This window comes from Eriocheir sinensis, chromosome 62 (genome assembly GCF_024679095.1).
Source record: "Eriocheir sinensis breed Jianghai 21 chromosome 62, ASM2467909v1, whole genome shotgun sequence".
Classification (NCBI taxonomy): domain Eukaryota; kingdom Metazoa; phylum Arthropoda; class Malacostraca; order Decapoda; family Varunidae; genus Eriocheir; species Eriocheir sinensis.
In genome coordinates this window covers 6,339,450-6,356,116 of record NC_066570.1, presented here as the reverse complement: position 1 = coordinate 6,356,116, position 16,667 = coordinate 6,339,450, and the positions used below count along the sequence as shown (strand labels likewise).

The 16,667-nt window shown below is 44.0% G+C and overlaps 1 protein-coding gene and 1 long non-coding RNA gene across 3 annotated transcripts in view; one reads left to right on the top strand and one right to left on the bottom strand.

Moving 5' to 3' along the window:
• LOC126986690 (transforming growth factor-beta-induced protein ig-h3-like) overlaps positions 1-16,667 on the bottom strand; it is a 99,395-nt gene that overhangs the window by 34,502 nt on the left and 48,226 nt on the right. For both annotated transcript variants that reach the window (XM_050843047.1, XM_050843048.1), the window contains exons 2-3: positions 1,218-1,316; positions 468-532 (exon numbers count right to left, since the gene is read on the bottom strand). In XM_050843047.1, the coding sequence (XP_050699004.1) occupies positions 468-532; positions 1,218-1,316 (164 nt within the window). The remainder of the gene's footprint in view (positions 1-467; positions 533-1,217; positions 1,317-16,667) is intronic.
• LOC126986692 (uncharacterized) overlaps positions 10,389-16,667 on the top strand; it is a 60,087-nt gene continuing 53,808 nt past the window's right edge. Inside the window, exon 1 of the long non-coding RNA XR_007739897.1 lies at positions 10,389-10,722. This is a non-coding gene — a long non-coding RNA (uncharacterized LOC126986692). The remainder of the gene's footprint in view (positions 10,723-16,667) is intronic.

Genomic DNA, 16,667 nt, shown 5'->3' with positions numbered 1-16,667 from the left:
CAAGGGAGAGAGAGAGAGAGAGAGGAAGGGTGTGTGAGGGAGGTAGGAGGTGTGAGCGTGAGGAGAGAAGATTAGGGTGAGGAAAGGTAAGAAAGATTAGGGTGAGGGAAGGTAAGGAAGATTAGGGTGATAAGGAACATTAGAACATAAAAACATAAGAACAGAAGAACAGAAGTAGGAGGTGGAGTAGAGGATACGTAAGAAGGCTCCTTGGCTAGCCTCTTGAAGTGTCCGTGTATCCGAGTGTGTTTGATCCACTCAGCCAAACAAATCTTGCCCAGGACTTCACGGATCAAATTATCTCGAATTTAAATCCACTCGTTCGATCCCTCCCTCCACCTCTCTTTCGCCATACGCACACACACACACACACACACACACACACACACACGGGATTACACGAGATCAACTTTTATCTCTCTCTCACACACACACACACACACACACACACGCACACACACACTCACCTCGCGTACAGCCGTTCTCGTTCTCGTTCCTCTCGAATCCTTCACAGCACTCGAATCTGATCCTCCTGTGGGTGCAAGAGAGACGGGGTGAGAAGGGGTGAGGGAGGGGAAGCTGCAGGCGGGTGTTGGTGAGCAGGGAGGGAGAGAGAAGGGGTGTGTGTGTATTGTAATGGTTGGGGAGGGGGTTTGGTGGGAGGGGGAACAAGTTGATGAGTGGAAGGGAGATGAGGGAGGAGAGGGAGAGTGGGGTGTATGTGATGTGATGGATGGGGAGGAAGAGGAGGGAGAGGGGGAGGGGGGTGTATGTAGTATGATGGGTGGGGAGGGGGCTTGGTGGGAGGGGGAACAAGTTGATGAGTGGGAGGGAGATGAGGGAGGGGAGGGGGAAGGGGGTCATGTCAGGCGGCTCTTGGGACTGAGTGGGTCGTCCCTTGCAACAGGGTATCAAGGTGCCTCATCTGGGCCACCAATTTACCAGACACACGTAGACACACAAGGATTTCCTATATAAACAAACGTAACCATAGCAACACACACACACACACACACACACACACACACACACACACACACACACACACACTCACACACACACACACTTGACCCTCTACCTACACCCTACACTTCAAGATTACCCATACACTTACAAACATACACACCTATTCCCTCCCCTACATACTTTCCCTGATCCCCCCCATACACACACACCTTCTCCCACCGCCCCACCTTCACAGTCATATATATACTCACGTGCGGCGTCCACACACTCGTCGGTTGAGCCAGTACTTGCATTCCGTCCAGAACTCCAGCCCCGTGTTCGGTACCTCCTCCACGACACACGCGTTAGGCCTGCGGGAGGGAGAAAGTCGAACATTGTCAGGGGAGGAATGGATATCGAGGGTAGGAGTTTGAAAGGAAGGGTCATATTCTTAAACATTGCGTCACCCAAGCACTCATATTCGAGAAGGGTTTTGTAAGAGTTACGGGCATTTCCAGGGGTAGTTTTATGACCCTGGTAGTAGTTTGACCCTTCCTCTGTACCGTGAACCTAAAAAAACACTCATTAGAACCCGACTGATCTTCTTTTCGGCCTGTGGAGATAGTTGATGCATGTGAGAGGCGGAAGCGGCTGCCAATAGGTAAGGAGAGAGAGAGAGAGAAAGAGAGAGAGAGAGAGAGAGAGAGAGAGAGAGAGAGAGAGAGAGAGAGAGAGAGAGATGAAGAAGAGAAAATGAGAGGTTCTGGTTTTCGTTTTTTAGGAGAAAGAAAACGAAAAGAATCTGCGCGCGCATTTGTAATTCCTGTTTGCGTTTGAGAGAGAGAGAGAGAGAGAGAGAGAGAGAGAGAGAGAGAGAGAGAGAGAGAGAGAGAGAGATGAAGAAGAGAAAACAAAATCTGAAACCTTTAAAAAGTATCCGTGTATATTCCATTACGTCGGCATGCATTAATTGAACTTGGGTAATCTAACTTAAGGACGGGGTAAAAATATCATGTTACCCTCTTGAATTACTGACATTTACAACTGCACAGGAAAAAGAAAACGAGGGGATGAAGTACATGTTAGGGGCCAGTCTTACACTCCAACACACTACGTTTGTAAGCTCCCCAACCAAACACAAAACACGACCAGAACGCCTTGTAGCTCTAGTGTTTGCCGTTGAGATAAAAAGGAGAAGGAAATTATAGGAAACCACACAGGGAATCTCTTTAATAGTATCTGGTAATGAGTAGAAATAACGAATCAATGTGGAGGATATAGCTTGTTTTGGGCGCGTACAATAACACGGTGTTGGACTGTGGAACTGGCCATAAGTGTTGCACGACTGAATGGGTAAGAATGAGAGCAGAGAAAGGATGAGATTGACATGCATTTGACCCTTGTACTTGTCAACTGGAGGGCACGGGGCAGGAAGAGGTTGGTTAGAGCGCTTGTCAAGATAAGAAAGAGTAAGAGAGGAGGAGGAGGAGGAGGAGGAAAAGGAAAAAACAGAGAGAAGAAACACAAAGAAACACAAAGGAAGAACAAACAACAGCAGAAGAAGGGAAAACAGGGGCAACACGAGAAAGGGAGTGGAGGGAATGAAGCGAGGGAAGGAAAAAAGAGAAATAGATGGAGATAAAGGGAAGAGAAAGAGGAAGATGAATTAACTTAACGCATTAGGAATTTAAACCACATAAGGATTGAAAGAAAATGGGTTAGATACTTCAACTTTTGGGTAAATGACATAAAAGAAAACGGTGGTGAAGATACACATTAATAAACCTTCTTGCATTTATAACGTAAGAGAGACGGCACTTGAGAGAATAGAAAATGGGAAGTGGTGATAGAGTGGTGTTCATGGTAGACTCTGATATTGAGGCGGTGGAAAGGGTTGGAAGGAAACGAGATATGGAAAACAAACGAGAGAGAGAGAGAGAGAGAGAGAGAGAGAGAGAGAGAGAGAGAGAGAGAGAGAGAGAGAGAGAGAGAGAAATAAGAGGTTGTTTTACGGTTTGTAGGAGAAAGAAAACGAGAAGAAACTGCGCGTGCATTTGAAATTCCTGTTTGCGTTTGAGAGAGAGAGAGAGAGAGAGAGAGAGAGAGAGAGAGAGAGAGAGAGAGAGAGATAAGAGGTTGTTTTACGGTTTGTAGGAGAAAGAAACGAGAAGAAACTGCGTGCATTTGAAATTCCTGTTTGCGTGTGAGAGAGAGAGAGAGAGAGAGAGAGAGAGAGAGAGAGAGAGAGAGAGAGAGAGAGAGAGAGATAAGAGGTTGTTTTACGGTTTGTAGGAGAAAGAAAACGAGAAGAAACTGCGCGTGCATTTGAAATTCCTGTTTGCGTTTGAGAGAGAGAGAGAGAGAGAGAGAGAGAGAGAGAGAGAGAGAGAGAGAGAGAGAGAGAGAGAGAGAGAGAGAGAGAGAGAGACCTAAGCACATCTAGATCAACTTATTATGAATCTCAAAAAGTCGTAACGATGTCATGAATGAGTGAGTGAGTGAGTGAGTGAGTGAGAGAGAGAGGGAGGGAGAGGGAGAGGAAAGAAAGGAGGGAGGGAGGTAAGGGTTGTGGGCGGTCAAGGGCTGAATGTTCTAACAGAGAGAGAGAGAGAGAGAGAGAGAGAGAGAGAGAGAGAGAGAGAGAGAGAGAGAGAGAGAGAGAGAGAGAGAGAGAGAGAGAGAGAGAGAGAGAGAGAGAGAGAGAGAGAGAGAGAGAGATACTACTTTCAACAACAACAACAACAACAACAACAACCATAATTACAGTTTCCCTCACGTAATTTTTTTTTTTTTTGTCTTCTTTCCCTTTATTTTTCTCTCTCTCAGCAAGGAGAAGATAAGAAGAGATTACATGACGAGGTGCGCAGATGAAGTGGTGATGGAGGGGGGAGGGGGGAGAGAGGGAGGAAGAAGGGAGGGGGTATTAGGAAGGAAGGACTGGGAGAGTGATGGAGGTAGGAAAGGGAGGGAAGGGGAGAGGTGATGGAGGAAAGGGAGGGAGGAGGAGGCAGGAAAAAGGAAGGGGGTATGAGGAAGGACGGACTGGGGGGAAAGTGTTGGAGGGATGGAAGGAGGGAAGGGAGGATGGGAAGGGAAAGAAAGCAGAATAGAAATCGGGGTTATAAAGGAAGAATAGCCAACATGTATGAATAATGAATGAGTAAAGGAATGTATTTACCACCTACATACACCAAGACACCTCACCTCCCGAAATTGACCTCCCTTTTGGCCACTCTTTACTGTTGTCTATAATGGGAGCGGTGAGTAGCGGGGTTTTTTTTCTACATTCTTTTTGTTGCCCTTGAGCCGTCTCCTCTCTTGTAAAAAAATACTAATATGTGAAAGAAAAGTATTGGTCAAGTGAATGAATGGGTTATAGATGAATGAATGGATGAATGAATGGACGCACAGGTGGACAGGAAGATTAACCGGTGAATGAGTAAAATGAATACACGTGGACAAATAGAAAAAAAAAAATAGGGGTAGACTAAATTATATGTATTTTAGAGATTTTTTTTTCTCTCTCTCCTCTGTGTGTGTGTGTGTGTGTGTGTGTGTGTGTGTGTGTGTGTGTGTGTGTGTGTGTGTGTGTGCGTGTGTGAAGGCCGCAGGGCAAGGAAGAGGCTGTGTGTGATGCATCCCACAGGCTCCACCACCACCACCACCATCACCACCACCATCACCACCACCACCATCACCACCACCATCACCACCACCATCACCACCAACAACACCACCACCATCACCACCATCACCATCACCATCACCACTATCATCACCACCACCACCACCACCACCACCACCATCACCACCACCACCACGACCACGAACATCTGTTATCACGGGTAGCGGCGAGAACTTTGAAGAATCTTGACCACCACCACCACCACCACCACCACCACCACCACTAACACCTCTATGCAAGAAGAGTCTATGCCAGCTCCCCTCATCCTTTGGTCCTTGTGGTTATAGTAGTAGTAGTAGTTGTTGTTGTTGTTGGTGGTGGTGGCGGTGGTGGTGGTTGTGGTGGTGGTATTTAGGGCCATTGCTGTGGTTTGTGTTTGCTCAAGTGTCATCATTGGCGGCCAGTGATGTGGGGCGGGGGTGGGGGGGAGGGGGGGCTGTGTTTTGGGGTGTGGGGGAGGGGGGGAGGGTAGTGGCGGGGGTATATATAGGCTCAAGAAGCTTAGCCTACATTCCCCTTTCTCTCCTCTCTCCCCTCCCTCCCTTGCCTCTCATTCCCCCTCCTCCTCGTTCTGTTGGCTGGCTTATATCTCTCTATCTTTCTCTCTTATTCCTCTCTTTCTTACTTAATTTCTTTCATTTTTCCTCCTTTCTTCCTAGACTCCTTTTCATCCAGCTCCATTTTAACCCTTTCGTCTTTTCTGTACTAATGTTTTCCCCAACCGGCCTCTTGCAGACTCTTTACGTTCTTATGTTCTTATGTTCCTCCAACCTCCTGTATTCTTGTATCTTTTTTCTCAGTCTTTCTTGTTTCCCTTACTTCTATAATTTTTTTCCTATTATCCCTTGTATAGTCTCAAAAGTCCCAGTTACGCGTTTTCTGTTACCAAGGAGACGAGCATTTTGTTAATCACTTCATGTATAGTTTCATGTTCCATTCTTCTTGTGTTGCATTAGTGTTAACGTTGCCTAGTTAAAAAAAATAGAGCAAAAAGTATCTCTACCATTTCCATTTTCCATTTCATTGTCTCTCTTTCACCCGTGTCAACGTTGCCTAGTTAAAAAAAATAGAGTAAAAAGTATTTCTACCATTCCAATTTTCCATGCCATTAGCTCTCTTTCACCCGTGTCCAACTCTCCTCCCTTCTCCCTCACTCCTACCGCCCCTCTCTTCCTCCCCACCTCCATGCCGTTATCCTCTCCCCTATCGCCTTCCCGTTCACTGTCCACCCCCTTTTCCTTCCTTCCTTCCTTCAGCCCTCATATTTTTTTTCTCTCCCTTCTTTCCCTTCTCCCTTTCCCCTCCTCTCTCATTTTATCTCTTTTTCCTCGTTTATCCTTCTTCCTGCTCCCCTTCCTTCCTTTCCTCGTCTCAGCCTCACTCCCTTCCTCCCCTGCCCTCCCCCTCCCACCCCCATCTTCTTTCCTCGTAACCCGTTTTCGGTTGACTTTCACTTAGTTTCGCAACGCCACGCAACCTTGTGTCGTGGTGGCCCGTGCTTGCCGCCTGCTTGCGTGCGTGCCGGCCCGTGGCGCCGCAGGGGCTGGCGCCGGACAAGGGCGAGAGAGGCCTGGGGTAATAGGTTGCAGGAGGATGAGTGAAGGGCATTGCACAGTTAGGCCTGGGCACTGGAAGCTGTAGCCCCTGTGTTTTACGAACAGTTCCGGATGTCTACTAGTTTGCTTTTACAAAAATATGTATAGCCCCAGCCGGGGTAAGAGAGAGAGAGAGAGAGAGAGAGAGAGAGAGAGAGAGAGAGAGAGAGAGAGAGAGAGAGAGAGAGAGAGAGAGAGAGAGAGAGAGAGAGAGAGAGAGAGAGAGAGAGAGAGAGAGAGAGAGAGAGAGAGAGAGAGAGAGAGAGAGAGAGAGAGAGAGAGAGAGAGAGAGAGAGAGAGAGAGAGAGATGGGACAGGGAACAGGATAAACACAAGAGTAGTAAGACAGGAAGAGACAGATGTGCCCAGCAAGGCCTCCATGCAGGCGTGGTGGCGCCGCGCATCTGGGGAGGCATAAAAAGGGAGGAAGGAAGGAGTCAAGCAGAGAAGGAAGAATGGAGGACGGGAGTGAGGGAGAGGATGAGACAGGAAGAGGAAACATAACAGAGACATCATTGCTCACCTGGTTTTATTTCTTGCAAATCAAAGCCACAACAGGGAATACCTGGCAGTTCCATATTCTCGCCGTCCGTTAATTAAGCTTATGCACAGGTAAAGGTAAAGGTGGCGGCGTACGCTGAGCTGCGCATGGCCTCAACGTCTCCACAGTCTTTGAGCCTCTGAAGGGTAACAACCACAACCCGGGACACAGGACAGGCCATAGTTTGTTTTATCCAGGCTTCCCCAGGAACCCATTTATCGACCAGTCCTAAAGGGAGGATGAACAGCTGGACTGGGTGCCGATTGGCTCTGGCGAGTGGTTTCGTGGCTAGCCGTGCTAACCACCACACCACGGAGGCGCTGATGGCTTCATAGGGTAGTTTATCACACAAAGCTTCGTTTTCTGGAGGAAATGCAATTGGAATAAATGTTATCACGTAAGAAACTCGACGATCTCAAGCTGGTGACGGAGAGGCAGGCAGGGTTGGGACACGGTTATCGCTGCACACTGACAACAATACAGCGGCACGCATTAATTCAGTGACTTTACAGAATATTCTCTTCCATTCCTCTTTGTCTTGCCCTGAAAAGCAGCGGCTGATAGCTTTGACGAGCCACCTGCCAGCACTGCCCCCTGTTATGACCTTGCGTTGCGAGGAAGAAATCAAGTAGAGCTGTTTCCTTCTCTATGATGCTTTTATAAGAAAATGTCTGAATGACTTTCATAAAATTTCATGTTACTCTCAAATTTGTAGATAGACGAAGTAAATGTACTGTAAAACCGTGCCTTGGAGGTCACAGAAGGCAAGGGAGGGATGGAAGGAGGGAAAGGGAGGTAGAGGTCAGGGAGAGGAAGAGAGGCAGCGGGTAGAGGAGGAGGCACTAGAGCAGGGTAGGTTGTGGGTTGTGCGGCACCCTTCCTTCCCCCTACTTTCCCCTGCTCTCTCTCCCCTACCTTCCCTTTCCACCTCTTAACTTTCCCTTCTTTCTCTTAGAATTCCTTACCCTACCTCCCCCTACCTTCGCTTACCTTTCCTTCCCTCATCTTCCCCTATCATTCCTTACCCTACCTTCCCCAATTTTCCCCAACCTTTCCTTATCTACCCATATTATGCCCCACCTTCCCTTACCTATCATTCCTTGCCTTCCTTCCCTTAACCTTGCCATCCTCGACCCATCCTTGCCCAGTTTCCTTACCTACCCCCCCTCCCCCTCTGTATTGTTCCTTAGTCTAACCTGAGTGCGTGAGTGAGTGTGTGATTCTGCGTGCCAGTCTGTGTGTGTGTGTGTGTGTGTGTGTGTGTGTGTGTGTGTGTGTGCGTCATCTGCTTCTCAAAAATAAAAGATTTGCTCACTGTCCTAAATTTTTCCGCTTAAGTGCTTTTTTTTCTTTTTTATTTCGTCTAAGCCTGTCTAGTATGTTCTCTCTCTCTCTCTCTCTCTCTCTCTCTCTCTCTCTCTCTCTCTCTCTCTCATTCAGTGACGAAGTACACACTCCATGACTCATTCACTAATTCTCATTCACCAACTTGCTTCATTAACTCTCTCTCTCTCTCTCTCTCTCTCTCTCTCGCTCGTTCGTTTACTCCCCCTTCCTTCCTTCCTCTTCCTCCTATCTTTCTTTCTCTAATTTCTTTCTCTTTATGCTTTTTTTTCCTATTCCTTCACACTTTTCCTCTCATTTCCTTCCTTTTTATATCCATTTTGATTCTTTTTATTATTTTCCTCTTTTGTTTTATTTTTGTTATTTTTCTTTTCGTATTCTTAACCAGTCATTTCAAACTTGGATATTTCTGTCTCTCTGTCTGTCTATCTGTCTGTCTGTCTGTCTGTCTGTCTGTCTACTCACCTTCCACGCACATCTGTTTGCCTGTCTCCATCTGTGTGCGTGTGTGTGTGTGTGTGTGTGTGTGTGTGTGGGGCGGCATCTTCTATCTCACTGTCTGTCTGTCTGTTTGTCTGTTTGTCTGTCTTGTTTTGGAATTTTGATGAGCCACGAAAATTAGGACCACCTTTCTCTCTCTCTCTCTCTCTCTCTCTCTCTCTCTCTCTCTCTCTCTCTCTCTCTCTCTCTCTCTCTCTCGCGGAAAAGCGCACAGATTTCATCACTATGACAACAAGGACACTGGAACAGAGAGAGAGAGAGAGAGAGAGAGAGAGAGAGAGAGAGAGAGAGAGAGAGAGAGAGGTGGGGGGAGAAGAGGAGAAAGAGGAGCAGAAGTTGTAAAATTAGAAAGAAGAGAGAGATTTAAATAACAAGAACAAGAACAAGAACAAGAACCAACAAATTTACTATAGAGGAACAAGACGAAAAAGAGGGAAAAAAGAAGAGAGAAAGAAAGAAAAAGTATATTAAAGAAAATACAAATAGACACAGGGAAAAATAGGCTAGTTACTGATGAAAAAGGAATGTAAAAGAAAGGAGAGAGAGAGAGAGAGAGAGAGAGAGAGAGAGAGAGAGAGAGAGAGAGAGAGACGGAGCTAATAATAGGCTAGTTATAGATTAAAAGAATGCAAAGGAAAACGAGAAAATAAAAGAACCAAAAATAAAACAGTTACAGGTGAAATAAATTATAAAAAAAGAAAAAACAAAGAAAAGAAGAACTAGAAGCGTAAAGAAGAGGAAACAAGAAGAGAGACACACAGAGAGAGAGAGAGAGAGAGAGAGAGAGAGAGAGAGAGAGAGAGAGAGAGAGAGAGAGAGAGAGAGAGAGAGAGATGAAAAATAATGCACAAGAAGAAGAAACAAGAAGAACCAGAAGAAGAAAAAGACGAAACAAAGACCACGAAAAATAAACTAGTTACCGATGAAAAGGGAAAACACCAAGCGACAAAACGAAGGAAAGGAAGAACCAGAAGCATAAATAAGAAGAGACATGGACAAACAGGGCGAAAAATAAGCTAGTTACAGATGAAAAAGTATGCACGGCCCCCAAGAAGAAGCTCAGGCTCGACCCAGAAGGCTTGGCGGGTGATGACACTACCAGAACGAGGGAGAACGGGAACCCTTAACAGGCTAATTGGTTCATAAAAACATAATCAGGAATGTAGCCTAGTTACTCCTCTTCCCTCAAATTAATGAACATAACAGTGACTTTTGTTCCGAGTCCGTGTTTGCGTCTATACACCCTGCTAGGCTAGAAACGAGAAGGGTGAAAGGAAGGGACATTGAAACGCTGGGGCCAACTTCTCAGATTATCGTACTCAGCATGTACTTTCCAGTTTCTGACCCTTAATGCCAAAACAACATCAGGAATTAGCGATTTTAACAATAACTATAAATTAATCTCGTTACTGGGGCCCAGGAGACAGTTTTTGGGGTTGGAAATCGGTAAATATTTGAGGCTGAGTACGACAATCTGGATGGGGCCCCCGCGTGGTTCACCGCCTTCATCTTGTCTACTTCATTCAGCCTCATTTGTTTTGGGGCGTATTTCATGATAAACTTATTAAAAACATTCATTCTATAATATTTTCATGAACATAAACGAGAGACAGCCGTTCTAGACACAGGAGGAGGAAGGAAAATATCAAAATACCTAACTGCTACTCTCATATTTCAGCTTTTTCATCTACTCTTAAACTTATGCGCATTATTATGATACAAATTCACTTTACAATACTTTATCTTATTGTTTCATTACCTCTGCAGGTCGCAATTCATGAAACATATACAAGGTCCGTTTGCACAATTTTCATCTTTTCGTCTACTTTTTAAGCCTGTGTGTGCTTTGGGGCATTTTCCACGGCACAGATTTATAACAGTGAATTTATCTAATCCTCCATGATGGACAGTAACGTGAGGAAATCAGGGAGAACGAACGTAACGCAATTTTCGCTGCCAGTTATTCTTTTGTCATGGCGGGGAGGCGTGTGTGAGGCGGCGCGGGGTCACTATTATTGTTATTTTGACGAGTGTGCGGCGCGGGGCGAGGGGTCCTTCACGCGGGTTCAGGAGGGACACACGGGGCACCGCTGGACGACCCTGCTGTGTGTGTAAGTGTTCTGTGTTGTGCTGGGGGAGTGTTTGTTTGTGTGTGTGTGTGTGTGTGTGTGTGTGTGTGTGTGTGTGTGTGTGTTTCTTTCCCTCCTTCCCTCCCTCTTAACTCCTTCCCCTTCTCCCTCCCTTCCTGATACTCTTTCTCCCTCTCCCTCCCTTCCTGATAACCTTTCTCCCTCTCCCTCCCTCCCTGATACCCTCTCTCCCCTTCTCCCTCCCTTCCTGATACCCTTTCTCCCTCTCTCCCTCCCTTCCTGATACCCTTTCTCCGTCTCCCTCCCTCCCTGATACCCTCTCTCCCCTTCTCCCTCCTTTCCTGATACCCTTTCTCCCTCTTTTCCTCCCTTCCTGATACCCTTTCTCCCTCTCCCTCCCTTCCTGATACCCTCTCTCTCCCCTTCTCCCTCCCTTCCTGATACCCTTTCTCCCTCTCTCCCTCCCTGATACCCTCTCTCCCTTTCTCCCTCCCTGATACCCTCTCTCCCTCTCCCTCCCTCTTTCCCTCCCTCTCACGCACGCTTTTCACTCTAGTCTTGCCATTTTATCACGGTACTTTAGGTGTGCTGCCTCGGTTAGCGGTGGTGCCATTTCGCCCCCTCGTCTCTCTCTCTCTCTCTCTCTCTCTCTCTCTCTCTCTCTCTCTCTCTCTCTCTCAACATTATTTTTTTCCCTTTATTTATTGTCTTGCTTTGCTTCCCACACCACCCACGGCGTAAGAGTTGACCGGCGCGGTGTCCTTCTCAGCCGACTTGACAACGCCGCACAAGCACGCTCCCACACGATACCAACTCAGTGTTTTGTCCTCAGGAAGCGAAACTTCTGTAGAATTATGTTGTTTTATCTGATAATTGCACACCGAGCAGTTACTAGTTAACAATATGAGAGAGAGAGAGAGAGAGAGAGAGAGAGAGAGAGAGAGAGAGAGAGAGGTATGAAGTGATAGAATGGAAAGACTAGCTATTATAAACTTTCTTTTAGGAAATATTGTTAACAGTTGATCTAGGGAAGTTCGAAATGGGTTAGTTTAGGGTAAGGTTTAACAGTCTAAATTAAGTAGGCTGTTATATATTTGTTTTTATTATCATTGTTAGTTGTAGTAGTAGTTAATGTTGCAGTAGAAGTAGTAGCAACAGTAGTAGTAGTAGTAGTAGTAGCAGTAGTAGTTGTAATAGTAGTAAAAGACTTTCTGTATACTAGAGATGTAAATTAACGTTCTTTTTTATGTGTCTTGAACCAAACGAAGTTCAAGCTAAGGAAGACAAGTAGGGTATACTATGTCTTCTCTTTTTTATTTCTTACGTGTCATTGTGGAGGATAATTATGTGATGTGTGTGTGGGGTGGGGGTGGGGGGGTATAAGGACCGTTGAAGGACGTATGGCGAGCGGGCTTTGTGTGTGTGTGTGTGTGTGTCGAAGAATCATCTTAATTTTGTTTTTGTGGTTATATTCAAGAATTTCAACACTTACTTTCTCTTGCAAATCCTTCCTTTTTCGAGTGACACACACACACACACACACACACACACACACACACACACACACAGTTTCTAGTCAGGGATTCATACCTCTATTATTTTACTTGAAGAAAGACCAATACTTTATAAATTGATGCTGGAAGTGTGTACCCGAAGCTTGTTGTCTTGCAGAGGTGTGATAAAGTGAGGCGGGCGGGAGTGTTTGTGTGACCATGTTTAAAAGGGGGTGTTGGTTTTCTCTTCCCCCCCTCCCCCCTCTCTCTCTCTCTCTCTCTCTCTCTCTCTCTCTCTCTCTCTCTCTCTCTCTTTTATTGCGTGCATGACCCTTTCCATTTATTACCTGTTCCTTTCTTTCGTATATTAATTTGTCATCCCTCGGTTTGGTAGTTTCTTTACGCTTGTCATTGTTTCTTTACCCTGCCTGCAGCAACCTTATCGTTGTTCTCCTTCACTGTTTCAGCGTTTGATTTTAGGTAAGAAGATTTGAATAATTGATTCAAATGTATATTAAGACTAGAAATATTTGCTTTAAATCACCGTTTATTTTTGGCGTGGTGAGCTGTCAACATTCAAGATCATCGTTTAATAACTTAAAACGCGAATTTTTTACAGGGTGGTGACTGCCTTGCCGCATTTTTTTTTAGTAAAAATTGAAATTTAAATAATTATGTTCATTTAAATATATTTTGATTTATATAAAAAATATTAAAGACCAATCGTGGCATGTCTTTTGTACATAGCCTAGCCTCAGCAACCTTGGCATGTGTCCTCTGCATAGCCTAGCTTCAAGAACCATGACTTGTATTCTCTACAAAATCTAGCGTTAACAGTCCTGGCATTTGTCTTCTTTGATGGCCTAGCCTCAACAACTTCAGCAACCCTGACATGCACGTGTCTTGGCTAAGTCAAACACGTCATCTTCCCTGACTTGTCTTTTCTTTGCATATCTTAGCATCAACAACCCTGCATGTCTTTTCTTTGCATAGCCTAGCAGCTCGTCCATAACCGTATGGCTAATTTATTATTTTTTGTCATTAAAAATAGAGTTTTCGACCTCTTCTATAAATGATCACAGGAACAATTTGATTTTCCATAGTCAACAACTCCAACCAGATCCAAGGCTACTCGTTTAACGACAATATCTTTTTTTTATTTTTATAATATGCATTGTCGAGCATTGCTCAACAGTAAATATTTCTACAACCAAGCTATATTTCAGGATCTGTTTTCTTTCCACACAGCTTTGCCGATCACCGATAAGGCCTAACAGACAGCCCAACAATATTTTTCCGGGCCAGTTTTCCATAAGTTTGCATTCTTGCCTTCAAATATTGTGGTGGTATTTGCTCTCCTGAACCCAACCTTTTCACTCCCCAAAGATTTATCTGATTTATTTTATTTTATTTTACGTGGTTTTCCTTATGTGGTACTGAGCAGAGAAAGTCTTATGTTATTTCTGGTCCGTCTTTTCCGTGCAGAGAATACATGTATCTTTCATGTGAGTCATACGATGCACAGAGAGACACATTGTGAGCCAGAGTGTTGCTGTCTAGGATGATGATAATAATAATAATGATAATAATAATATGAAAGCAGGCTTGCAGGTCGTAACTTTAACCTTGTTATGAAAAGATAGCCTCTCTCTCTCTCTCTCTCTCTCTCTCTCTCTCTCTCTCTCTCTCTCTCTCTCTCTCTCTCTCTCGGATTAAATAACAAGGAGGTAATTTTTTAACATGAGAGATTCAAGGATAAAGAACAAGGAAGTAGGAAGAAGAAAGCGAGGAGGAGGAGAAGGAGGAAGATAATGAGTACTTGGTGTAAGGAAGAGGAGGAGGAAAGAGGAGGTGAAGGAAAGGGGAAGAAGAAAGAAGAGGAATAGGTAGAAAATCATAATTGGAGATATGAGATGGGGGAACACTAATAAGAAGAACGAAGGAAGAGGTGGGAAATAGGAGATAAAGGAGAGGGAAAGAAGGAAGGAGGAAGGAGAGCAGCAGATTAAAACTTGAAACAGAAAATCGAAACAAAGCAAGAGGGGGAGAAAATAGAAGGAAAGTTGGAGTAGGTGGAAAAGAAGGAGGAAAAGATTGGAAGGAAGGAATACTACGAAGAAAAATAGAGTGAGAGGAAAAAATGAAAGAAATATGAGAGGGGAAGACAAGAGGTAAGGAGCAGCGTTGCCAAATCATCGTACACACCGTATTCCATTTTCGTAGTTTCTGACTGATATCTATTGCAAAAACAAACAAACAAACATCTATAAATAACAGTTTTAACGCTAACTTCAATATCCTTTCGTTATTTGTGTAGGTACGAGAGTTTGAGTCTTAAAAATGATAAATACAATGTTGTTAATACGATAATCTTGGCAACGCTGGAAAGGAGTTGATGGAAGGAGAAAGGAGGAAAAGAAGGGAAAAGGAGAAAAACAGAGCTCGAAAGGTTGAAGCTAAGGATGGAGAAATTGGAAAGTGGAGAAATAAGGGAAAAAATGAGGAAAGTAGGAAGATGAGCACTAGTAAGAAGTAGATAATAAAGGAAGTAGAAAGTTAATTAGAGCAAAACCTTGGAGAGAAAAAAATATATAAACAGGAAGAGGAGAGGAGAGAAAAAATTAAGAAGTGAAGGAGACACGCTGGAGTGGCCTTTACGACCCATTCAAGAGCGAAGAGATTTTATGAACCCAGCCAGTGTGTGAAAATAAATAAAGAAGCTAAGAAAAATATGAAGTGAGACGATCCTTGACTCCCCTCGTGTGTGTGTGTGTGTGTGTGTGTGTGTGTGTGTGTGTGTGTGTGTGTGTGACAGATTTTACACACACACACGCACACACACTCTTGGATATCTATTTTAAACTTAAGAATAGGTTTTTAAAATTCTCTCTCTCTCTCTCTCTCTCTCTCTCTCTCTCTCTCTCTCTCTCTCTCTCTCTCTCTACTCACACACACACACACACACACACACACACACACACACACACACACACAATTTAAGACAATGTAAACAAATACACTCAGACTGCACAATATTTTTCTTCACCAACGTCGTAGCACGAGAATGGAATAAACTCCCGCTCTCAGTGATCCAGTGCAACACTATTGATTCACTTAATTGAAAACAAATTTGACAGAGAGGTCCTTCACCTAATATTCACTGAAGTAAAATGTAAAAGCGTGGTGACCATATGATTTGATATAATTTCACCTCAGTCAAAAGATAGATCACGTAGTCTAGACCACTGGTTCCCAACCTTTTCAAAGCCACGGACCAGTCGAGCAAATGAAAAAAAAAATTCTGCGAACCAGTACCATAGGCATAGATCCAAGTATACTTTGATATTTATATAGTCCAAATAGATATTTTAATTTTTAGCAATTTAAAATTCAGAGGGACAATAAATACCGTGTAATGTAGTGTTTCACATTATACAAAATAAAGTGATTATTAGGGTTAAATTATTCAAATGGACGCCATAAGGGAAAAAATGCTACACTTACTACTGCACTTAGCACTACAGCAGACATAGAAAAGACTAGCTGTCATGGTGATAGATTCATGTGCCTATTGCAAGGTCCATCGATACACCAAAACGTAATATCTCACGTTTTACAAATGAAATTAGAAATCCGATCTCCCTCTCGGTAGCTTTTGCTCCTCATTTCTTTCTTCTGTCTTTCCGTTTTTTCTCTCGTTCTCTCTTTTTTTTCTTTCTTCCTCGTCTGTCCGATGGATGTTACACCATACTCTAAACATTTCATTCAATTTTGATTTAACTATAACTAATTATTTGACAAAAAAATGCTTTAACAGATTATTATTTTCTTAAATCATGAACAAAACAAAAAGTCACTAGTAAAGCAATTTGGCGTACCAGCAAATCATAAGCCACGGACCGGCACTGGTCTGCGGACCATAGGTTGGGAACCACTGGTCTAGAGTCTAGACCAGAGGTTCTCAAACTGGGTGCCGCGGCACCCTGAGGTGCCACGGACAGTGCCTAGGGGTGCCACAAGATCATCATGAATTTTGAATCATTCTTTTTTTTCTTTTTATGTTAGTCTGCATTTATAACTCTTAAGTTAATCTAATTCGACTGATGAGTTCTGTTTGGGCATGTACTGCACCGTATGTTCATTTTGGTTTGAGTATGGATAATAATTTTAATTCATTTATTAAAGTAATTTAAACAGGTAGCAATTGTGTATAATAAGCTAATTCATGTGAGGAGTGGGGGGGGGGGGGGTGAAAAAGCGGTGCCACAAAAGGGTTTATATAAGTTCAGGGTGCCATCATTGAAAAAAGATTGACAACCTCTGGTCTAGACCATAGTCTGTGTGGTTTGAATATCTATGTAAATCTCTTGCTGGGGTGTGTCAACATTCCTTGGTTGTTGACTCCTCAGTTGAATGTGCTGCATGATATTAACAGTAGTAGTAGTAGTGGTAGTGGTAGTAGTAGTAGTAGTA